At 41.1% G+C, this 24,770-nt stretch overlaps 1 protein-coding gene, 1 long non-coding RNA gene and 1 other non-coding gene across 5 annotated transcripts in view; 2 read left to right on the top strand and 1 right to left on the bottom strand.

Annotated features, from left to right (window-relative positions):
- The first annotated feature begins 339 nt into the window (after window positions 1–339).
- LOC111866869 (polyadenylate-binding protein 1) lies at window positions 340–18,148 on the top strand. The gene is made up of 10 exons (XM_023856205.2): window positions 340–864; window positions 991–1,184; window positions 5,887–6,165; window positions 7,750–7,866; window positions 8,979–9,173; window positions 11,226–11,441; window positions 12,605–12,860; window positions 14,644–14,801; window positions 15,556–15,768; window positions 16,861–18,148. Exons 1-10 carry the CDS (start codon window positions 672–674, stop codon window positions 16,930–16,932), a joined length of 1,893 nt encoding a protein of 630 aa, XP_023711973.1. The 5' UTR covers window positions 340–671; the 3' UTR covers window positions 16,933–18,148.
- LOC111866871 overlaps window positions 12,875–24,770 on the bottom strand; it is a 74,622-nt gene continuing 62,726 nt past the window's right edge. For all 3 annotated transcript variants that reach the window (XR_002843230.2, XR_004513275.1, XR_004513273.1), the window contains one exon: window positions 12,875–13,485. This is a non-coding gene — a long non-coding RNA (uncharacterized LOC111866871). The remainder of the gene's footprint in view (window positions 13,486–24,770) is intronic.
- Window positions 23,042–23,115, top strand: Trnai-aau. Its single transcript has one exon. It is a non-coding gene; the product is annotated as a tRNA-Ile (tRNA).

Genomic DNA, 24,770 nt, shown 5'->3' with positions numbered 1-24,770 from the left:
CCAAGTTAATGAAAATCAATTTCGTTCCTCTTTTGTTTTGTTCGTTGGTTACTCTGGTTATTCCAACCAATCAAGAGACGGGACTCTATCGATTGTTCGATTGTACGTAACTGCATCCGTCATCCCTGGAATTTACACGCTTTATTTATAATACTGTTATCTCTAATTGATCAAATATGATGACTTATGTATGAATAATTCACTGAATATTAATAAAGTATGCGTATTCCCTTTATCATGACGTATGTACGGAATTATATGGAGACCTACTTTTCGTCAAACAACAGTCGCGGAAGGTTAACTAGCAATGGATATATAAGTTAAGTGCGACCTACATCTGCTCCCTCTTCCTCATATAGAGTAGGGTTTGTTCGTGTGAGGTTGTGTCTCCTCAAATATAGGTTACACAACCCACGTCAATTTCGTGACATAACTTAAAAAACCAAAAAAATTATAAAACTAGTAAAAATCCAAAAAAATCGAAAAATCTGTGAAAATAAACGTGAAACAAGTTGACTAAAGTGCGTGTGGTCTTGAACGTACAACGTGGGCATTCTGGAAGGACTCTGAAGCTAGCCATTTTCTTCGAAGAAAGGAGGTTTCGCAGATTGAAAGTGTGTTGTATTGTAATATTAGCTTCTGTGGTAAAATATATATAACTTCACCCAAAAATGAATCCAGGTGGCCCCAATTACCCTATGGCCTCTTTGTATGTTGGCGATTTGCACCATGATGTAACGGAGGCCATGCTCTTTGAAAAATTTTCAACAGCTGGGCCTGTACTTTCGATTCGGGTTTGTAGGGACATGATTACCCGCAGGTCCCTGGGATATGCGTACGTCAACTTTCAGCAACCAGCAGATGGTAATTAACCAACTTTTTTCAGTAAATTTAATCTTTATAGATATTTTAGCCATATTTCAAACATTGGACTAGGCTGCCTATGCATTTCTATGACATTGCTTTTAAGTTTTTATTTATTTATTTTAGCCGAGCGAGCTCTGGACACCATGAATTTTGACATGATAAAAGGGCGTCCTATTCGCATCATGTGGTCTCAGCGTGATCCATCGCTTCGGAAATCTGGTGTTGGCAACGTTTTCATAAAAAACTTGGATAAAAGTATTGATAATAAGGCCATGTACGACACGTTCTCAGCATTTGGCAACATCTTGAGTTGTAAGGTATGTTATACACAATTTCCTGTAATCTGTATATTCAGACTTCTTGAGTTTGGTAAACTGTATATATGTGACTGTTTGGAGTGTTGGCAGTTCTAAATGCCAACAGGCGTGTAGATTGAGGTAGATAACTTTGGAGAGCATTTTGTGATAGAGAAAATGTATGTTTAGGTTCCTACATAGTGAAAAAAGGGGCATGTTAGTTGTTGAAGCTAAGGTTTTGTTGTCTTCCGTAATTGAACAATGTAGGATGCTGTAGAATGAAAAACTGAGGTTTTGCGGATTGAAGTACCAAGGTGTTTGCTTATTTTATTGTTAAAATTTGTTCATTGTTACAAGCTTGCTGTTGGTGTAAATGACTTCAGGATACTATGGCCATACTACTGAAATTTCAGTAGAAGAATTAGGGACTTCCCATCTCTAGTTAAGTCTTCATGAATGGAATTCTAATTGTTTCGCTCTTAACACATTATAGCCCTTGAGGGGCACTTCAAAATCGTGATTTTACTGACTATACATGCCTTGGAATAGAGGTTAGGTCATTAGGCAAAGATTGGGACTGTAATATGGACGTAACTATGGATACCTGTCTGCTGTATGTTGCCATGATATTTTGTTCTGTTATGTAATTGTTAATAATGGTTGCTATGTAATGATGCTATAGCATATGAAGGCTCTTCAAAGATTGTTTGCCCACTCAGGCAGGAGAAATGTAGTCACAATTCTGGACGCAGGACTTAACCCATTTTGTCTCATCGTCTTTCCATAAGTTTTCTGCATGAATTCCCCTTGCACCTTTCATAAATTTTGCAGCACAGTGAAATGGACCCATAAGACTGCTTAAGCACATAATGACTTAACCAAGCCCGCTTGTCCATGCAAGTAGAGTGAAGCTAAAAATGTACTCGCCAGTGGCCGTTGTTAACTCACATGTGATGAGGGAGCATGTTTTTGGAGCCCTATAGCAAAATTTAAGAATATAATTGTTCTGATAAACAGAAAACTGGTGAGAACAAAAGTAAGGAGCAGCAGTGCTCTGCATCTGTAAACAAGGGAACAGAAACAGAGGCTCAATCCTATGATAGCTTTATTTCTTCAGTAAATTAACCATAAGTTCCACAGTCTCTTGTCCTCCTGGTATATCATTTGCCCTATTTACAAGCTCTTCTGTTGTGTTTCCTTTAGTAAAGGGCACACGTAGTGTAGTTTGCTGAGGCATTGTGCTACAAGCTGGAAGGTCGCGGGTTGAAGTCCTGATGAGGTGGATTTCTTTTAATTGACCTAATCCTTCCAACCGCACCGTGGCCCTGGGGTTGACTCAGCCTCTAACAGAAATGGTTACCAGGAATCTTCCTGGGGGTAAAGGTGGCCAGCATGTAAGCCTGACAACCTCACTGTCATCTGTGAGCCGATTGTCTAGAAAATGTGGGAGCCTCTTCGTATCTCAACCCTATGGGCCTGCAAGCCCTGTTACAGGGATAGCTTTGCTTACTAGATTCATGAAACATATCATGGAGAATAACAATATGGCATCTTCGCCAAAGCATTTTGGTATGAGGATGGTAATTGTTGAGTCATATTGACATGGACACAGAAATTTGAGTTTTGTGCTATAAAGATATTTAAGTTATGGTCAACAGAGCTAAAAGTGATGGTAGATGTGTGAACTGTGGTTGGAGATTCCATTTTCATTGTCTTCGGAGGGGAAGTCTTTTCTCTACCTCGTAATCCACGTACCTGCCTTATGATGGCAGTCACCTTGCTGTTACATTGATGTGACTTAATACCGAAGACAGCGCGAATTGGGCCCCACATGGCACATTGGCCCATGATTTACTGATAACCACAACCTGAACGACATCAAACTTTTAGCTTAATTATGAAGACTCCTATTAGAAATAAACTTGGAACTACACATATAATTTGACGAGGTATTTAACTTAAAGATTAATTTTAAAATTTTTGATAATTTTTGTGCCAGTTTTAAGACACATTGCATTGATAAATTTCTTAATACAAAATGAGGTTACTCGCTGGCTTTCCACCGTGGCATCCCAGGTTCAATCCCAGGTCAAGTGGGATTTGTGGTGGACAAAGTGGCGCTGGGGCAGGTTTTCTCCGAGTACTTCGGTTTCCCGTGCCAATCTTTATTCCACCAATTGCTCCACAATCACCCTCACCTATCATCTGGGGCTGGTACAATAGGCCAGAAGTGGCCACAGTACAAAGGACTTAGTCCCACCCCACTAGAAATAAAAGAAAAATACTAAATAATAAAGTTCCTGGTATAATAGACTTCAATTATTTTTAATTTTAAGCAACAAGAGTGCATCAGTAGGATTTTGAATATTTCATTTACATTCTCCAAAAAGGTGTATTCGCCATTACAACAGACTGTAAAATATAGATCCACATTAAGAGAAGTCAGTTCTAGAATTTAGTTTCTCTTGTAACTCTCCTGATGACCTAGAAGAGGTCTAAACCTTTAGTGTACAATAAATAAACAAATAGTGATACTGTAGCATTTTGTCTTCATCTTGATGCCCAGTTTATGTTGTTATGATATACAGGGATATTATAAATGGTTTGGGTGCTAAGAAATTAGCCTATTTTCAGAATGGTTGCAGATGTAAAACATGAATTAACTTGAAAATGGCAGGAAGACTCGTCCAGTTTCTGTCGACAGCTTTGACATAAATGTATCAGCTACTAATGACACTGTCATCACTATAAAATGAAAGTGGCATCTCAAGTGGAAACAGCACAATGTTTGCTTGTGATATGATGATCTAGGCCCATTTCTGAGCTCCCTACATCCATGAGACTTCCATCTGTGGGGACATGTGACAGAGCAGTTAAACCATCATCTGATACTGCAGTCCCTCTGAGAGCTTCATTATAAGATACTTACTTACTTACTTACTTTCTTACTCATGGAGCTGAGCCCTTCTTGAGGAGCAGCCAATTCTGCAGCTACTCAAGAAATTCCCAGCATTTTATCGAACCCAAAGTTTCATTACCGTGTTCACAAGAGCCCTCCACTTGTCCATATCCTGAGTCAGATCTATCCAATCCATACCATCCCATGTAGTTACTATAGGATTCTGACGATGGTGTATAACGCACAGAGATATTGGGTTCTCGGACTTTATCCATTATCCTGGTTTTTAAGATAACTAAGAAAACACAACATTTCAGAAACTGGATTTGTTTCCATCCTCAGGTTCTGTTGGGTCCCTTAGCAAGAGCTAGCCTCAATCACTGGATTGAGTCGTGTTTTTTTAGTTATCTTAAAAACCAGGACGATGGATAAAGTCCGAAAACCCAATATCTCTGCATACCATCCCATCCTATCTCTCTTTAAGATCCATTCTAATATTGTCCACCCACCTACGCCTTGGTCTTCCCTGTGGTCTCTTTCCTTCTGGCTTTTCCACCAATATCCTATACACATTCATTCATATCATTATCAGATAACTCCAGATAAACTTCATGAGCTCCATGATGTTCCCATATTGTTTCATGTTTGTATCTATAAGTACTGATTTCTTATCACTCAAATCAATTATAATAGCATCAAATAACATCTCAAAAAAAGTTACAATAGGGTGAGATGATGTGCAATACTGAGCATAATGATAAAGATGAAGTACAGCTTGCCGACATAGGTTGCCATGCGAATCCTGTCGCAGCCTTACACCAGTGGTTGTCTGAGCTGAGGAAATGGGATGTGGTGTTCTGACTGCATACAATGGGTTTGGGTCTTGTGCAGTGCTACTGGTGTTGAGAGGGTTTGAAAATATGTGCCTGTGATTATACAGATATGTATTTAAAGATCGCTGGTCCAGACTTCCAAGGTTCCGTACACCAGTTCATAGTAACTTGGTGAAAAGTAACTAGTTTTTTCGTGTATTAATTTTTTGGGGGACAGAATTGTCACATGTTAGTGAATTAGACAGGGGTTGGTCCCTGCTAAGCAGCTGTAACATGGACCACTTACAAAACATTTTTCCTAACAATTGCCCAGAAGTTTCTCTATTGTTGCATGTGCATTCATTGCCACACATAGGTGTTTACTGTGCAGTTCCCTGGCAGTGAACGTTCTCTTCTGGCTCCACTATTCTGGCCTTCAGCCTTTACAAGATGAAGGAATTGGTCAAGACTGACAAGAACTATGGCAGCTGTTGGAAAATTCTCTTTGATAAACTGAATTTTGCTTACACTAAATTTTACGCTCTGTCACTCACATTTCTTTGTGCTTTTCCACGGTTCCAGCAGGGAAGTGCCTGTATTCCTTCAGAATCCCTTCCAATTCACCCCTCATTCTGCCTTTCAGTACTGTATAGTCTGGATACAGGTGTCTCATAAAATAAACCACAAATTAAATTACTAGAATGCCACATAAATATGTCTTCCCCACTGTAATTTCACTGAGCAAGTTGGATTTTTGACTTGTATCCAGAAGCTGCTTGGTTGGAACATTGCTCAGGACACCAACTGGCATCACTGATGTTTTTTGTGATTTTTCTCAGGCCTTTCAAGCAGACTACTTAATGATTTCTACCCTGTTTCTAGTATAATTAATAAACTTGCTTATTTTATGACCATCATTGAGCATTTCAGAATCCTGAATTTAATTTCCTGTTATAAACATGGTAAAATGATGCTGATAGCTTTATCAGTTTTGAATATTTCTTTTCAATAGGTAGCTCAAGATGAAACTGGAGCATCAAAAGGATACGGATTCGTCCACTTTGAGACAGAAGAAGCTGCCACGAAATCCATCGAGAAAGTTAATGGAATGCTGTTGAATGGAAAGAAAGTATTTGTTGGCAAGTTTGTTCCACGCAAGGAGCGTGAGAAGGAGCTCGGGGAGAAGGCTAAGCTCTTCACAAATGTCTACATTAAAAACTTCGGTGAGGACTTCAGTGACGAACTGTTGCGAGAGATGTTCGAGAAATATGGCCGGATCACTAGCCACAAGGTAATAAAACTGGTGTTCGTTAATCTGCCCATATCTCTGTCCACTTCATGGTAGCCTGCCCTAAGTAATGTTATTGTAATGTCAGTATTCCTAGTCACTAGGTGTCACTTGCAGATTTTTGCNGGGGGGGGGTCGGTTTTAGTACATAAAAGTGAAAAATAATTAAAGTGCAGGTTTTGGGCAAAAATACTACTGCAGGAAGCACACATATTTTGGAGCATGGACACACCGAAAGGAGAAATGAGAAACAGAAGGTAGCAGAAATCCAAGTAGTCCTTTGTATTTTGCATAAAGTACGTGAAAACATGTAGGCATGCTTATGGGGGTGTATGCATTAATTTAAAGTATTTAAGGATAATTCATCTCAGCGCATGGGGAAATGAAGTTATTGTGTTAAAAAAACGTTAACGTGGTATGGTAAATGGGATGTGCCACTTATGTGAGTCTGCTGGTTCGAGAAGAAAAACTTAAAGAAACACAGTTTTGCGTGATCTTTACCCTTCCCATTGTCGTATTGCCTGAAGTCTGTTTGGCTCTATGTGCATACCTCCTATTGTTGCTAGGCAAAGGCTTGGTAAAATGTCTCCTCTCGTTGCTAGGTAACAACTCTGTAAAGACATTCCAGCGGCAACTAAGAATTGTTGTTGTAGTCATTTTCTGTGTGGCGTGTGTTATATGAAAGATATTGTTGCATTATAGGCAGTAGAAGACTAAAAGTGGAAGAAAGTAAGACTGCGTGATATTACAGAAAAGAGCAATCTGAAATTTCTTTGTAAGCTCTAGGTATTCAAGAAGGACACCAAAAGACCAGAAGCATTGTAAATGAGGTTTCAGCCTTTGTTGGGTATTGGAGTAGATCACCAGTGAAATACGGGGTTAAAAATGCTCTAAATATCCATGAAATGAACTATCAGACAAGTTGGGTGTGATGCATACAGAGTGAAGGTGAATCAGCACAGGAACTGGAAAAGCAACTAGTGACAGATCTTGAAGAAAGCAGTCTTCTGGGATTTGGCACCGTGTATATGTGGTGTTAACCGACGTTTCGGAGGAACGTATCGCCCCCATCTTCAGGGTAGAAGAAAAAGTATAAGAAATCTGCAAGCGACAACACCGTGAGAAACGGTAAAGCAGTCTGCTTGTTGTTGTCGCTTGCAGATTTCTTATACTTTTTCTTCTACCCTGAAGATGGGGGCGATACGTTCCTCCGAAACGTCGGTTAACACCACATATACACGGTGCCAAATCCCAGAAGACTGCTTTCTTCATAGTCACCGCCGTGAAAGCCTCAAATCTTACACAGTGACAGATCTTGGTTCCTGAAAAGTGAGGTTATGATCAATTGCATATATAGGATTTTGGTGCAGATAATTTGAGCCTAATCCTGTGTAGATTATAAACCATTTCTTAATTTCATATATTGATGAAAAAAAATGTTTGAAGTCTGCTATGGAAAATATTTGTGTTCTATTCTGTATTTGCAGTTTTACCATCCAGACATCTTCAGACTTCTCTGCTCATCCCACGGTGAATGTTTCAAGTGTTTGTGCCATAATTTGAATGCTAAATTTTTATCTGATATAGGTTATGAGCAAAGACGATGGGAAGTCCCGTGGTTTTGGTTTTGTGGCATTTGAAGAACCAGAAGATGCTGAAAGGGCAGTAGACGAGCTTAATGGCAAAGAACTAATTGAAGGCAAGGTACGGAAATGTATTCAGTACAGCTAACTCACTGGATCCGAGCTCTTTTTGAAAATACATTAAACCCTCATCATAATATACCCACATGTAAGGGACAAAATCTGGGTTTGAACAGATGTGAAGTTTTAGAGATTGAGGAAGGTTTTGTAGTTAGAAAACTATTTCAAATAAAAAGGAACCCCAATAAAAGATCTTTATGCAGTCACATTTTGTGTTTCTGTTTTCATTGCATGTATTGGCTATGAATCCTGTGGTGTACTTCTGTTAATTACCCTTCACTCAGTTAATAGCAGACATCGGGGATAATGGAGATCCTGACCCCCCTATTAGTCAATTATAATGAGAGTTTACTGTAGTTGCTCAGCCACAAGCACACAAAATCTCCAGTTTATTATGGAACCTGAAGGTTCATTACAGTGTTCACAAGAACCCACTTCTGGGCGAAGCCAGTCCATGGCCAATTTATTGAAATGTGATTTGTTAGTCACATATTCCCGTCTTATTGCTTCAATTTTATGCATGTTCAGTGGCCACATCATTGCCACACACACACACACACACACAATTCACCCATGTGTTCACGTTGTTGTCATGTGTTTGCTCGGCAATGTGACAAGAAAATTCATGCAGGTTTCGGATTTGGCTACTATGTTTTTTGGATGCTCACTTTTATGCTTACAAGTACAATTATTCACAATCACAATTACTGCTTCGAAGCCAACTGAAGCCTGACTACTCTTCTAAGGTCAAATGCGAATCTGAACTCATCTCTTGTCACAGTTGGACTCTTATAACTTCCACACAAGACTCTATAGGGAATACCATCTCGAGGGGTTCGTTACGCTCGCTGCTATCAAAACATTACTTCAACAATTCATGTGTAACGGTGGAAACTCCACTGTTAGGAATTGCTAGCATTCTGCTTCCTAGTTGCTGTCGTGGGAACATTGGTCATTGCCTAGGAAATCAACCATTCCTTCCGGCTTTCTGGTGGCATGCCACATTATTATTACTTTGTAGATGGAATTAATAACTGCAGTATCCTTCAAACTGATCTTTTGTTTGTATATTATACGTGAAATGCTGGGTGTAACACATTTTCTGCTTTCCAGCCTTTGTATGTCGGCCGTGCCCAGAAGAAAGCCGAGCGCCAACAAGAGCTTAAACGCAAATTTGAACAACTTAAGATTGAACGTCTTAACCGCTACCAAGGAGTAAACCTGTATGTGAAGAACCTGGATGACACTATTGATGATGAACGTCTCCGTAAGGAGTTCACTCCATATGGAACCATTACCAGTGCCAAGGTAAAGAGACCATTTCTATGCTGATGCTTTGTCCTCATAACAGTTGCGTTGCTGCTTGTGCATCATATTGCATAGAAATATTAAATTGGTTCTGTGCACTCAACAGTTGCACATATCACCAACTGAAAGCTCATTCTTCCACAGGGTTCATGAGTTTATCAGATAGCAGTCAGCATATGCGCAAACCATCGAGTGGTGCCTGCATTTGTGTCCCTATGAATTTGTTGCAGTTGCGGCAGAAGTGATGTTACTTTACTTTTGTGTGCGCGCACACTTGTGTGTAGAGAGGGTGCGAAGTTCAGATATTTGAGAACGCCAATAGCAAATAAAAAATTTGATTCATGGGGAAATTAAAAAGGTGGCTTAAATTCAAGTAATTCTTGCTACATTTCGGTTCAGAACCATGTATCTTCTCATCTGCTGAGGTTAAAATGTACAAAACTTTAGTTTTGGCTGGTTTTGTATGGGCAGGAAAATTGATACACTGAGTGTGTTTGAGAACAGGGTGCAGGCTGAAGGGAATATGTGGGCCAGATAGAGATGAAATAATAGGTTGGAGAAAATTACATAATGAGCCTTCTGACTCGTTTTCTTGGCCAAATATAATCATTAACTCAAGGTGAATGAAGTGTACAGGCCATGCAGAATGCATATAGGGTTTTGATGGGAAAAGCAGAAGGAAAGAGACCATTAGGAAGACTAGCTATAAATGGGAGGATAATATTAAAATTTATCTCGGAGAAATAGTATGGGAGCAATATGGACTTCATTGTTCTGGCTCAGGATAGGGACCAGTGGCTAGCTCTTGTTCACATGGTAATGAACCTTCTGGTTGCATAAAAATTCTTGAGTAACTGAGTGGCTGTTGGCTTCCCAAGAACGTGACTGTATGGATTTAGTTAGTTGGGTAGACTTATTGTTTTGGCTGGTTGTGCAATAAAATATGCAGCAGATTCGCCTGTCGTGAAAAGTGAATGTATTTATATAGTCTGGTTGAACAGTAATGTCTCCCCATTCACTGACTGAATCACAGGTACCTAAAATATTAGATGTTACAGGTTTATGATAACTACAGACTTCTTAAAAGATTTTAATTTAATAATCAACCTGATATTTATAGAGGAAACATTGAGGTATCCTTGTTGTTTCGTACAGTAATCCTAAAATATAAGTTTCATGCGAACTGGAATCAAGTTGTCCTGCACACACACTTTACGTGCGCAAAAGGAAATGAGATACCATGACTCAGAACACATTTCCTTACCACAATTAAAGATGTTACAATGGAAGCCCCATTTAATGTTATCGACGTAAGATTTGTCCTCACTTAACATTCCGTTACAAGGATCCCAGGCCAATCTCAGTATTAAATTTCTTCCTCTTTAAGATTTTGCAGATTTCAGTGTTCACATCCACTGCTGCTGGAATGGACCTGACTCTGTGACTTTGGGAAGGTGCAGTCAGTATAGCTGTAGGCATCAGAGTTTGATTCTTGACAGGGGCTAGAGGCTTTTATTTTCTTCTTCGCAGTGTCGAGACACAGTTCTGGGTTCTGTACAGCCGCCTATCCAATGCTCACAGCAGGGTCCTTCCCCTGATGTGAAGTGGCTGGGGTGTGAGACTTCACCCTTTATGTGTGTGAATCATCTTCCTCCCCCTCCTCCAACTTCTTCTCCTTCTTAAAAAATAGCCATTTTTGAGCCATGACCTTAGAAGATTTCAACTTATTTGTCTCTTCCTGGCATGAATTAGACCATACAGTTTTCATTTCTTTGCATTTCACAGCAGTAATTTATGTAACAAGGTGTTCATCCTTTCACTTGTCCATCAGTGACATTAAGGCCCAGTTATACCCCCGGGCATTGGGTTTCCTTTTTGTCACGTACGACTCACAGAACATGGTGGAGGTTTTCTAACCTACCTCCGTACAAGAAGTGTATGTGAATACTATTATATATTTTATTTTCCCATAGCACTTTCTGTTTTTAGGCAGTCATCTTGGATTCCAACAGAAACTTTGTTTTAATTAGTCGTTACTGATAATTCGTTCAGGTGATGCTGGAGGAAGGCCGCAGCAAGGGATTTGGCTTCGTGTGCTTCTCGTCTCCAGAGGAAGCAACAAAGGCTGTGACAGAGATGAATGGCCGGATTGTTGGCACCAAGCCGCTCTATGTTGCACTCGCTCAGCGCAAGGAAGATCGCAAGGCTCATCTGGCTTCACAGTACATGCAGCGTATGGCCAATATGCGTATGCAACAGATGGGAACGGTAAGTTCAGTGGACGAGTGCTTTTTATTAACACACAGTAACGTGTATTCTAATTTCTTCATTTTCATATTCTTTTTGGCAAGTTCCCAAGCATAACATTGTAGTTCAATAAGTAGCAGTCCTTTGTATTTGAAAGGCCCCTGATTCTAAGCTTGGAAACTGGTTGTGTCAACTTTTGTGAGTCCCTGAAGGAGAATTTTGGGATAGTGCCTCGAATTTGGCCATGACTACTTTCTTCCCTGTCCATTCCACTTCACTGCTTGTGCTGCTGAGAACAGAAAAAAAAAAATGTTCCAGTGTTTTCGGAATATGGATAGAACAGGAAACTGGCTCCAACATTCAGTTCATTGGATACCAGTGGTAGGATCTAAGCTAGTTTAAGCATCATGGCACAAACCAAGAATTAATAAGTAGGTTTTTGTGTCTTTAACTGTTTCTCATTCCAGTCCTGTAATTTAGAATTCATGCTTTCATTCTTCGTAATATTGGAGATGTTGGAGGAAGAACAAGACAAGGTTCATTACTCTTCTTCCTCCCCTCTTTCAGCTCCCATTTCATGGTCTGCATGTTACAATGAAAATGGAAACTGAACCCTGTTCTTGTAGCAGTCACGATACTTCAGTATAGAAGCAGGCCGTGGACTGGACAGCTGAATGTTGGGAGTTTGATTCCTGGCAGGGGAAAGAGATTTTTATCTCCTCCACAGCGTCTAGACTGGCTTTGAGGCCCACCCAGGCTCCTGTCCACTGGGTACAGGGGGCTGTTTTGTGTGGCAGTAGAGTGGCTGGGGCATGAACCTGGCCGCTTGTCTCAGTCTGTTGCTGAGGTTAAGAATGGTGGAGCCCTGCCTTCACTTTCCCATATGTCTTCATGACATGGTGCTTAATTAAACTGAAGGAAGACTTTAAGTTTACCTTAACCTGTTCTTCATAACTGACTTATCATTCCAGTGTCCTAATTTACATTGTTTTTTGATGTCTTTGGTTTCCATTGTTTGCCATCTGGTATCAGGTATTCGTCTGTTTTGCCTGTCTTTGTTTTTCCATTCTTTCTATATTTTAAGACTTGAAGCTTTTCATTTTCAGTTCTGAGTGCAGTATATTATTTTCCGATCATTATGTATACAATCCTGCCTACTGATGTGGCTTGTGTTCGTTCCGTAGCAAATGTTCCAGCCTGGTGGTGCAGGTGGCTACTTTGTACCAACATTGCCTCAGCCTCAGAGGTTCTACGGTCCGGCACAGATGGCTCAGATTCGTGCTACTCCACGCTGGCCTGCTCAACCACAGGTCCGCCCAAATGCCCAGGGCGGCGCCTCCGGTTTCCCAAATATGCAGGGACCGTTCCGAACGGCCCCTCGTGCTCCAGGCGCTCAACCAGGTTCCATGCGAAATGCACTGTCAGCAAGGCCCATTACAGGTACAGAACTGTTGTAGAATGATGTGTTTCTTGGCTTCCGCTTTTAAGAATCTTTTGCGGTGAAGAAACGGGAGAATTTTGTGACGAGTTTACTGACTGATCAGTTTCCCAAGGGCTGTGCCACATGGAATTACATAACAGTTTCCTGGTGTAACATAATGTAATCCCGCTTCAGTATAACCTTGATTTTTGTTAAAGAAGGCCATTACCCCCAGAGATTTTGTTATATAGGGGTTTCCCCATATTTGATTGAATTGTCTTTTTGTCTTAAGTAGATATAGGGTCAGAGAAGCATCAGCAGCAGAGCTTATTTAATGCAATATGTGTATGTTGTAATGCCAAGTTTACAGTTTAGATTCAAGGGAGAGGCAGTAAACAGGTAACAAATGCATACAAAGCATAAAACGTGTTGTATTCAAACCTGGAAAAAACATTTATTTCTTGACATATCCCTCACCAACATTGATACACTTGTCCGATTGCTTTACCAGTATGTTGAAATGCGCAGCATAGAAGTCTTCTGACTGTTGTCTTAGCCACTTGCGCACCTCTGTTTCAACCTCTGCGTCATCAGCAAAACGTTTGCCACCAAGGCTGAACTGCTTTACGCTACAGACATTTCCCACTGTAAACAGGAAGCATATCTTTATGAATATCCTTTGCATTGAGTCCTTTTGTCCACAAAAATCACACAACAGAACTCTCCTCTTCAGTAGTACACCCTCAAGCAGAGTTGCCATTTTGACTACCGAAACCAGCCTCTGAACATACACATGCATATGCATCTGCTACATAAACAGTCATGAAGCTGGACTGTGCTGCTACCTAGTGGTACACATAGAAAACATATTACTTCCATTTGTGACTTGTTTATTGACTACCTCTATCACACATTTTAATGTCAGCACTACAGAAAAGCATCTTTGATGTATGAATTGTGATATTCCTGTATAATGCATATGAAACTTGGGGAAATTCACTAGTTGAGATTAAATGGAGTCAGGTGGATGTCTATAATACCGACAGAGTCAGTCTCTAATTTTATGACTCCACGTGTCAGTGCTTGGCTGTGTGCCTTGAATCTACATTTGCCGACAGTGACTTCAGTGAAGAAAGCAGTCTTCTGGGATTTGGCACCGTGTATATGTGGTGTTAACCGACGTTTCGGAGGAACGTATCGCCCCCATCTTCAGGGTAGAAGATGGGGGCGATACGTTCCTCCAAAACGTCGGTTAACACCACATATACACGGTGCCAAATCCCAGAAGACTGCTTTCTTCATAGTCACCGCCGTGAAAGCCTCAAATCTTACATAGTGACTTCAGTAGTTTCAAACTTCAGACAGCATTGGTCAACAGGAACATTGCCAGTTAGGCTGAAGTTGTCCTAATCTTAACTAGTTAAGCACTGTGCCATGAGGGCATATTGGGGAGTGGATGTATAGATCCACATTTTCTTGACTTCAGCACTAGTTGGAGGTGAGTGGTCAGCTTCACGCCTCTGCCACCCCGGAGAAAGAGCTCCTGGTAAAACATTGCCAGTTGCGTATTACAAGAACTGTACAGCTGGATGTGTATTCCAAATGCTGCAAGACTGCAACTTCACTCTTCAGCATCTGGAGCTGACATGAACATCTGACGAGTGCTGCTTGTTTCGGTCCATGTGGGGGCAAGGTTCATTAAATGGAGACCAATACTATATTACGTCTTCATGTGAATATTTTCAGATGGTAGACCTAGCGAGAATTCTTATATATTTATTTTGTATGTATGTGTTGGTCCAGGCCAGCAACCAGTGGGCGCAGCAAACATCCAGGGTCGTCCAATGGCGCCTACAGTGTCTGTGTCAGCACAGGGCCGCCAAACCAACTACAAGTACACGGCAAACATGCGCAACCCACCTCAGCCGATACCAGTTGCTCAGCAGCCCCCTGTCCAACAGGTACAGACAAGTTCACAAAATTCTGAGAATGAGGATATTGTCCACTTGACTAATTTTTTCACTGTAAATTCATCTTATAATTCCAGCACTTCTCCCCATCACTGAAGTTTACTGCCATTTTCCTTTGATGTGCTTTATAATGTAAAGTTTTTGATATGTCAATATTTTAGCCTGCTTTCCATATTTTGAAAAAATATAAGTATATTAATGTGATGGCCCTGCTGGCTGGCTGGTTGGCCCCGCCCATAAACTTTGGATGGCTGAACCAATCTTCATGAAACTTGGTAAGTATATCATGGCACCTGAACCCATCTCGGCAACGTATTTCATAAATCCCTCATGTTAGTGTGTGTGTCCCATTTTGTTGCCCGACAGGGGTAAAACTGTTACTCCAGCAACAAATATACATGCAGCAGTAGAAAAATTGTTTTCTGTGTGGTCTGCATCATATCAAAGTAAGGTAGGTGATCAGTTCTTCCTATAACTTATGATGAAAAGTTTACACATGTCATTCTGATGCATCACGTAGTTTGTGTTACTGCAAACGGGTTAAATTGTGGTTGAATTTTTCTTTTTGTCAGTTCGGTCCTATTGAGACTTTGACATGCCTTCTGTACAGTATTTTACATTCTTAAAAGTGACTACCTGAACCAAGTGTAAAGTGAAGCTATTAGAAATGCATTAAGGAAACTGGTCATTGGTGTTGGGCTAGTCCCTTTTGTTCCTTGAGGCTATTTCAGATGATGTTTTCCAGGCTGTGCACATTCAGGGGCAGGAACCTTTGACTGCATCAATGTTGGCAGCTGCACCACCACAGGAGCAAAAGCAGATGCTGGGTGAGCGTCTGTTCCCATTGATTCAGCGTATGTATCCAGACTTGGCCGGCAAGATCACCGGTATGCTGTTGGAGATAGACAACTCCGAGCTTCTTCACATGCTTGAACATCACGAGTCCCTCAAGGCCAAGGTAACAAATGAATTTGTGACAGAGAAACATCTCAACTTGAATACGGTCTTGTGGGTTGTAACAGCTTGTGGCTTCTGTGGCTTCGAGAAAGCCTGGAAAGCTGCGTGCTGCTTCGGGTTTCTTGCTCGACCTGCTCTTCAACCCTAAAGATAAGAGTGATGTGTTCCTCTGAAATGTTTGGTTCATGTCCCAAGTACATGATAACTCAGGAAACATCCAACAACTTAACTTACTCCTTGCTTAGCGGCCTCCGTAGTCTAGGGGTAACGTTCCCACCTCATGACTCAAGGTACGTGGGTTCAAACCCAGCGGAGGTCATGGAATTTTTAAGGGCGAAAAAAATTCAGGGAACAAGTCCTCCGGGAGGGACTTTAAGCCGTGGGTCCCGTGTCGTAGATTTACGGCACGTAAAAGATCCTCGTCTCTAGGAGACCTCTCAGCAAAATTAGGCAACAATTTCCCGCCCAAGTAGTTTCTAATGCCTCTGGTAGAGGGGGGAAATATCAGGTACTGACGGCCGACCTCGTTGGCTGAACGGGGCTGATAACACGCACCAGTACCGGTAGGGTATGGCGACAGTAGAAATTAAAGGGGGACGCACAGTGGACCAATAACTGCTCTAAGTGCATAGGGAAACCCACCCCCTCTAATAATAATAATAATACTCGGTTCTACAGCCCTTCAAGAACTATCACTTCTTTATGATGTGACCATTCTCCTCAGATATTTGTAATTATGCCTCCATCTCTCTTGTTTGACTGGAGACATCCAAGTTTGAAGAATTGGAAGAGATTCTTTGCAAGAAATGTTCGTATATTTCATCTATATCGGTTCCTGAGCTATCCACTTGAGGGTTAAGTTCGGTGTAAGCACTGGGGTTGAATTTTGCATCCCCTGCACATGTTACATTAACTATGCAGTACATAAAATGCAAATGGTTGTCCCAGTGGGCTTCTGTGAGTTCACATCCTGCTGAAGCTGTTTACTTCTCTCAAGCATGATGCAGCGTGCAGTAGTTGAGTGTTGAAGTGTTACGTTTTGTTATTTGTGTATTTGCAGTGTTTGAAGTTGACCACTGTTTGTTTTGTGCAGGTGGAAGAAGCCGTGGCTGTGCTTCAGGCCCACCAGGCCAAGCAGGCTGCATCCCAAGTAAAGAAGGAATAAATTTACATCTCCCCAGATTCACTGCAAAACCAGGCAGTCATCCAACATAATCTCATAGCCAAACGTTGATGCTGATGACCTCAAGATGACAATTTAAGGGGAAGACATTCCTATGCAGCTGAATTCCATTACTGCCTGGTCCAGTGACTTGTTTCATTCCGAGGAGGTCACGTGAATTGAGCATGATACAAGGACATTTTCTCCCCCTTCTTTGAATTCTTAAACTTCAAAAAGATAAATTTTGCTTATAAAATGTAAATGTAGCATTGTGGTTTTAATTCTGAATGGAACTCACCATTGTTTGGTTGAAATAATACTCGACACCTACAGTTCTCTGCTGCCTTGACTGTGCCGGGAGACCATTTGTTGGGTGTTAGAGGAAGCTACAAAAATACGTATTTAATAAGAAACAAGAACGTGGGATCAACTTTGAGCCCTTAGCATAATATCCCCAAGGCTTTTTGTTTAAATATTTAATCTTAAGTTACACTTGGGGAAAAAAAATATATCTATATAATGTCTGTTGTGTTTCAGTTACTTAGTTTTTCATTGGTTTTTATGTTTAGTCCACAGTTTTTAAACTATTGCAAGATTGAGAAGGCATGGCGTTTTATGGGCTGGCGATAATTTATTCGCTTTATGCGAATTTATATAAATTTCAGGAAATTTAATTGATTCATTTTAGGTCGTTATGTGATAGGTTAGTTATTTGTGGTTTTCCATTTCAGTTACTAGAAACCAGGACAGATGTTCAAACTGTGAGTTACTGTGTTAATGCCTGCCTGTTTTAAGACAGAAAATGACAGAATATTTCCCCGTACCTGTAACACAAATTCCTATTGTGAAAATTTGGACCATAGGGTGCAATTATGTACTAAAGGTTTGCCCATAAATGTAACATTGGTAAAAATGTCTCTAAGTAACATTATTACACAACATATTGTTTTTTAAAACCCATAAAAAGAGAAAAACGTGGATGTACTACCAAAATCGATAACAATTGTCAGAAAATCTAAAAAAAAAAATGATTATATAAACATGTTTCCTGGTCCAAAACCTCTTCAGTAATACTTCAAAATTGGTAGATGAAAACATAGATCCAACTTCTGGATAATATTTAAGTATCTGAATTACTAGTAAGTATAATATGAAATATGTAATTTCACTGGGAAAATCAAGGTTAATAATGATAATAAAGTATTTTCTTTTCAGAGTTTCTTCGCTGTTCATTGTTTTCTGCTTCCTACAAAATGCCATATTCAGTCTGTCCACTATTCCAGCCACATACTTGTGAAATGAGTAAAGTAATTATTTTATTGTGATAGAGTTTGTTGAATTTGATGTTCTCACAGTGCGACTATGACTTCCCTTTGCTCCTGTTTGTTTCTTCCTGTTTTTTTATGCTAGTGGGTGGGACTAAGTCCCTTGTACTGCGGCAACTTCTGGCCTATTGTAGCAGACCCAGATGATAGGTGAGGGTGATTGTGGAGCAATTGGTGGAATGAAGATTGGCAGGGGAAACCGAAGTACTCTGAGAAAACCTGCCCCAGGGCCACTTCGTCCACCACAAATCCCACTTGGCCAGCCCCGGGATTGAACCTGGGCTGCCATGGTGGGAAGCCAGCGACTAACCGCTTGAGCTATGGCGCGGCCTTTGTTCCTAGTTCCTTTACCTGCCACATTCTGAAATCTCTCTTAGCATGCAGTTTTCGGGTCTGAAGATGGAGGTAGTTTGTTTCTCCTAGGTGTCGGTGAACATCTACTGGACTGCGTGGTGTCACATCCCAGAAGACATGATACAGTTTGTTTTCATCCCGCAAGTAGATTAATATTTAAAAAGATAAAAACTGTACTTTTGTATGGGTGTTGAACCGGTTGTTTGCGGTGTAGAAAAATGGGGGAGATTTGAGGTTCTCATAGCAGTGTATCAGTGCCATGTTCTGCTGTAGGTAGGTTCCTGTGAAGGACTGGTGTTACCTACCAAACTGTCGCATCCCAAAATATGGTAATCTCAACAGATTGAGCACATAGGAGAATGTTCAGAGCTGGGAGGGATGGAGTAACATGAGGCTGGAGAAACTTGTCTATAATTTTTTTCAAGAATTAAGATCAAATCAAGGATGGTGAGAGGGGGTAAAGGGGTTACATACAGGGAAGAAATCTCTTAGATGATCTAAACAAAAGGGATGATAAAACTAAAAGGTGAAGTCCCTGTGCTTAACTAATTAAGCACTACACCAAGAAGCATATGGGGGAGTGGATGTATAGATCAACATTTTCTTGACCTTGGCATTAGCTGGAGGAGTGGTCAGCTTCACCTCCAGGGAAAGTGCCCCTGGTACCCATTGGAGAGGAGGTTGGGTGGACTCCAGAGCCAGTCTGGACAACATTAAGTGAAAATTCTTGACCCCTTGGTCCTCCAGCGAGTCACTATACCAACTGTGCTGTCCTGGCCACGCCATAGCTCAAGCGGTTAGTCACTGGCTTCTCACCATGGCACCCCAAGTTCAATCCCGGGTCTGGTGAAGTGGGATTTGTGGTGGACAAGGTGACACTGGGGCGGGTTTCCTCCGAGGACTTTGGTTTCCCCTGCCAATCTTCATTCCACCAAATTCTCCATCATAATCACCTGGGGTAAGTACAATAGGCCAATCAGTGGGTGCCATGCCAAGTGGACCCAACTGGAGTCCACCCCCCAAGCAAATTAAAAAAACTGCTGTCCCAGCTCCAGGTATAACTAAATGGTTCTTAAATGAGTACAGTGCATATTGGATTTATCTGACTCGGGATAGGGACTGTTGACATGTTATGAACGAACGAAACTTGGGGGGGGGGGATAGTGGTGTGGCTGAGCAGGCCTAGTCCATGGAATCAAAGCACTTCAGAAATTAAGAATTTGGTTTACACCTGTAAGAAAACTGCATTTATGTTGTGGCTGGCAGTGTACCAAGCTTCCTCCATATTGGGTATCCATTCTAAGGTTCAAAAATCTTTGCTGGTTTTGGCCTTTTTTCTGTATCTCATTTTTATGTGGAAGGATCTAGATATTCCTGTTGATCGGTAGAAGCGGCCATACCCAAATGAGATACTATCCCAGCATTTGCTAGGAGGGACTGAGGAAAACCTCAAGATAGCTGATTGACCTAGATTTGAAATTGCCAGCTACCAAATAAAAGTAAAGTAAAAGTACCCCTGTAACAGGACGTGGAGGCCTATAGGGTTGTGAGATATTGAGGTTCCGACATTTCCTAGACAGTCGGCTCATAGATGGTGGTAAGGTTGTCAGCCTTACGTGCTGGCTGCACTTTACCCCCAAAAATATTCCTGGTACTCATTTCTGTTAAGAGGCTGAGTCGACCCCAGGGCCATAGTGCAGCTGGAAGGACTCCCAAATACAAGTCAAAAATATTACTTGAGCGAGTTTGCTTAATGAATCTGAATGAGTCATTAGTGAACACTGGTTCTGGAGTGTGCAGACTGTGCCAATGGTTCAAATACTTTAAAATGTCGTCCTTTCTGTTATCTCTGATAAGGTAAATCTTCTTGAATATGAAGAAAACCCTGCCTCACCACCAAGGTTCAGAGACCATGCAATGTAATTTCCTTCTGTAGGCTATTCATCATTGGAGATAATGGGGCCAGTGTCATAGGTCACCAATCTCAGAAATGGACAGAGGTCAGGAAGGTTGCTAAGACCATAACTGGAGGCATTAGTCACAATGACTGATTTACATGGGTAATGTGGAGCAGCTTCGTTTGACATTGGATGTTGAAAGCGATAAGCTTCGACAGAAAATAGATCACTGGATGCTATACAGACTCCATGGAGCAGAGGTCCAGTAGAAGCCAGAGGTCATTCAGCTGCTTGAGAAATTCCCAGCACTTTACAGAAGTGAAAGCTTCGTTGCTCTTTTCACAGTACTCAAATCCTGAGCCAACTGAATCCAGTTCACATGTCCAAAGACCTTGCAAAAGCTAACTCCTTGAGTTCTCTGACCCAAATGTTATATTTCTGGTAACTTCCATTCTTGCTAAATGACCCTCAATCTAATTTTCAATGTGATTTCCTAGTATTGAGTAAAGGATCCTTATTCCGCATTTCCTCCAGTCTCCCATTACTTTTTAGGTACAAATAATATTCTGAGCACCCTCAAGCTGCATTTTTCCATTGATAAAAAAAGAGAAAGTTTCAGTGTGAAATTCACACCCATACAAAACTACAGGTAAAATTACTGTTGTGTATGTTTTAGTCTTGTTTTCAGATAGCAGACTGGAAGACAAAAGATTCTGTACTCATTGGTAGCAAACATTCTGTGAATTTAATGTTCTCATAATTTTTTCATGAATATAATTTGTAATTGTTACCTTACTCCCCAAATACCGAAACCCTGCCACATTTTCAAAGGATTTACATTATATTCAGTGCTGGATTCAGGTAATGTGCTACCCCATTGCTTATTTTGAAGACCTTCTAATTCCTGCCCTGTGCCACAGGCTTGCACGGTGTTTGAAATAAAGAGATTAATTAAAGATATAAATATTTTTATTATAAAACAGGTTTCTAAAGCATCAGTGCTGAATTTAATTTGGCCTTGGCTATCTGTATTATAAATTTGTTCTTCTGATGAGACTTGAACACAACATGTAGTTCCCTTTGCAGTTCTAGATCAACTTCCTTAGTGGCAAACAGACTGAGTTTTTCTTCCTGGTTGCCATATACACTACTGTTTGTTGATTCTGGTGTTATATAATGATCTATTCGTCTCCCTTTTGAGCTAGATATCTTCAGCACGACTGAGAAAACAGTTTCATCGCTGTAGCGTCGAAGTTACATGTAAGAAACTGTAGTTTGTTGGTCGCCGATGAATGTCTGTTTGGTTGGCATCAAAGTCTTGCTGCTAGGAGAGCGATCTTAAAACGGCAACCAATTTGCAGTGTTTCTGGAATTGAGCGCTTTGTAAAGTGGGGTACGATCACATTGTTGCAACTGGTTGCTCATAAATGGAACACCAGTTGCAAATTAGGATACAGATCTACGTTGAAGATTTGTTTAAATCGTGACGTACAATAGATGATGAATCACTGTTCTCTTTGACCGGGAACAGGAAATTACAGCAGAAGCCATACTTGCTTTATCACATTGAAATTAATTGAAATGGAGGTGGTACAGTCAGTGGGAAGAATGAAAGCGTTTGTCTGTTTGAGTCTAATCAACAACTCTCTGGTATCATTTTCATTTTCGCATTTTTAGACCAAGGTTTCTTCAAACTTTTATTTATTTCTGGAAACGAACGTTATGTCTTCAAGAAGAAAGTGAAGACACCTTTGTGCCTGTCACCATGCCTTAACAGCATATAGTGGAAATCGGGGTAAAGCTCCAAACATTCTTAACCAATACCATTAATTTATTTTTTATTAATTACTAGAATGTGATAGTTGTGCATGTTTTTATGTAGCGGTAACTTGTCTTGTATAATGTTGTCTTTGCAATTCAGTTCAAATTTTGAAGTTATGTAAATTTGGGGTTATGTACCTTACTGATCTGTTTGACCAAGAGATCAAAGAAAGAAAGAAAAAAAAATCTAGTTCTCTTACCTATCTGTCGCTAAATTTAATATCCAAAACTCCCGTACGGATTTCTATTAAACTTGGTAGTGAAGTCAACGTTACGGTGTTACAGTTGAGTCATTCGAATCTGTATTGATCTACTGTAATTGTAACCATAGAACACTAAGCACAACTCACAATCAGATTCCTTCAAGACGAGTGATCATATAAATAAATTAGCATGATGAAGTATGGATCTCATGAATACATGCAGCTTTCGTTCGGAACAGTTTCCCTTTAATTGCATGGTTTACGAAATACTGAATGAAAAAGCACGGTATTAAAATTGACTGTGGCTACTGCCTGCTGCATGCATGTTTCTGGATTGCTCTTCGACTCTGAATAAGAAGTAAAGGTCTATCAAACTACACGGCGTCACATCCTAGAGGATAGTTTATGTAGTCAATACTGCGAAAACTACAAATTTCATAAAAATTGTGTAAGACGGCTTAATACGAAGGGCTCCCAGAAATAGGAACGACATCGCACTTCAAGTGTGTCTGGCCCGTTAGCTCAGTTGGTTAGAGCGTCGTGCTAATAACGCGAAGGTCGTGGGTTCGATCCCCCCACGGGCCACATTTTTTTTTTAATATATACATCTAATTTCTTCACATTACACACTCTAATTTCAATTTTGTAAGAAACGCAATTGATTTAAATGTTGCAAACGGAAAATATGTTTATATTTATTGTTGCATGTGGCCGTGAGCAAAATTCCTTCCGTCGGCGTTTACCATGACCGCAGCAAACAGACAATACTTACATTGAACCGGTCCTACCAATTTCAAATTCTTTGCGGTTCCCAGAAGGCAGAGAGATTTATTTTTTGTCATTATAACCAGACCGAATTTGCAGTCTACCCAGCCTCCTATCCGATACGTAACAAGAACTCTTTCTCAGGGGATAAAGCGGAAGGGGCGTAAAGCTGACCAACCCCCTCCACCTAGTGCCGACGTTAAGAATGTATGGAGATATACCTCCACTTTGCCGCGCCATAGCTCAAGCATTTAGTCGCTGGCTTCCCACCGCGGCGGCCAGGGTTTGATCCCGGATCTGGTCAAGTGGAATTTGTGGTGGACAAAATGGCGCTGGGGTAGGTTTCCTCCGAGTACTTCAGTTTCCCCTGCCAATCTTCATTGCACCAAATTCTCCATCATCATGATCACACGTGACAGGTACAATAGTCCAATCAGTGGCCGCCGTGCCGAGTGGACCCAACTGGATTCCACCCCCCACTATGCGAATTACCTCCACTTCTCTATACGTCTTCACTGCGCGTTATTTAGTTAATTAAGCACAAGTACGCCTTTACCTTTGCCTTCAAATACTGGGCAATGTAGTTGTTCATAGCTCGGGTTTCGATGCAATGGCCCCGGTCAAGGCCGTCCAAGAGGCTACACACCCTTGAGAGAAAGTAATTAAGAATCAAAAATCAAAGATCCAGCAAAGGTCAAGTACGGCCGTGCCATGGACAAAGCGGTTAGTCGCTGGCTTCACACCGCAGCGGACCGGGTTCGAGCCCGTGTCCGGTAAAGTTGGATTTATGGTGAACAAAATGGCACTGGAGTAGGTTTCCTACGAGTACTTCGGTTTCCCCTGCCAATCTTCATTCCACCAAATTCTCCATCATCATAAACACCCGTGGTAGGTACAATAAGCCGTTCAGTGGCCGACGTGCCGAGTGGACCCCACTAGGCGAATTAAAAAAAAAATTAAACGTAAACTGTAGATTTCGTAAAAGACGAAAACACGACGCGCTGTGGCTTTGCACACGTGACAGGGATTTTTCTTTTTGTAGGGGCAGAAGCAATGTTCATAGAACTTACGAATGAAGTTTACAGAGCCAGTGTTGCATATGGCCGTGAGCAAAATTCCTTCCGTCGGCGGTTATGTCATGACCGCAGCAAACAGACAATACTTACATTGAACCGGTCCTGCCAATTTTAAATTCTTTGCGGTTCCCAGAAGGCAGAGAGATTTATTTTTTGTCATTATAACCAGACCGAATTTGGAGTCTACCCAGCCTCCTATCCGATACGTAACAAGAACTCTTTCTGAGGGGATAAAGCGGAAGGGGCGTAAAGCTGACCAACCCCCTACATCTAGTGCCGACGTTAAGAAAGTATGGAGATATACCTCCACTCCCATATACGTCTTCACTGCCCGTTGCTTGGTTAATTAAGCACAAGTACACCTTTACCTGGGGCCACGCGGTAATGTAGTTGGTTGAG

This window comes from Cryptotermes secundus, unplaced genomic scaffold, assembly GCF_002891405.2.
Source record: "Cryptotermes secundus unplaced genomic scaffold, Csec_1.0 scaffold673, whole genome shotgun sequence".
Taxonomy (NCBI): domain Eukaryota; kingdom Metazoa; phylum Arthropoda; class Insecta; order Blattodea; family Kalotermitidae; genus Cryptotermes; species Cryptotermes secundus.
The sequence above is the reverse complement of the archived record's forward strand: the minus strand, read 5'-3'. Positions and strand labels throughout refer to the sequence as shown.

Excerpts from the sequence above, each read along its gene's own strand:
- LOC111866869 (XM_023856205.2), top strand. The coding sequence starts at position 672 with ATGAATCCAGGTGGCCCCAATTACCCTATGGCCTCTTTGTATGTTGGC. Across the intron at positions 865-990 it reads CTTTCAGCAACCAGCAGATG|CCGAGCGAGCTCTGGACACC; the intron begins GTAATTAACCAA and ends TATTTATTTTAG. Across the intron at positions 1,185-5,886 it reads GCAACATCTTGAGTTGTAAG|GTAGCTCAAGATGAAACTGG; the intron begins GTATGTTATACA and ends TCTTTTCAATAG.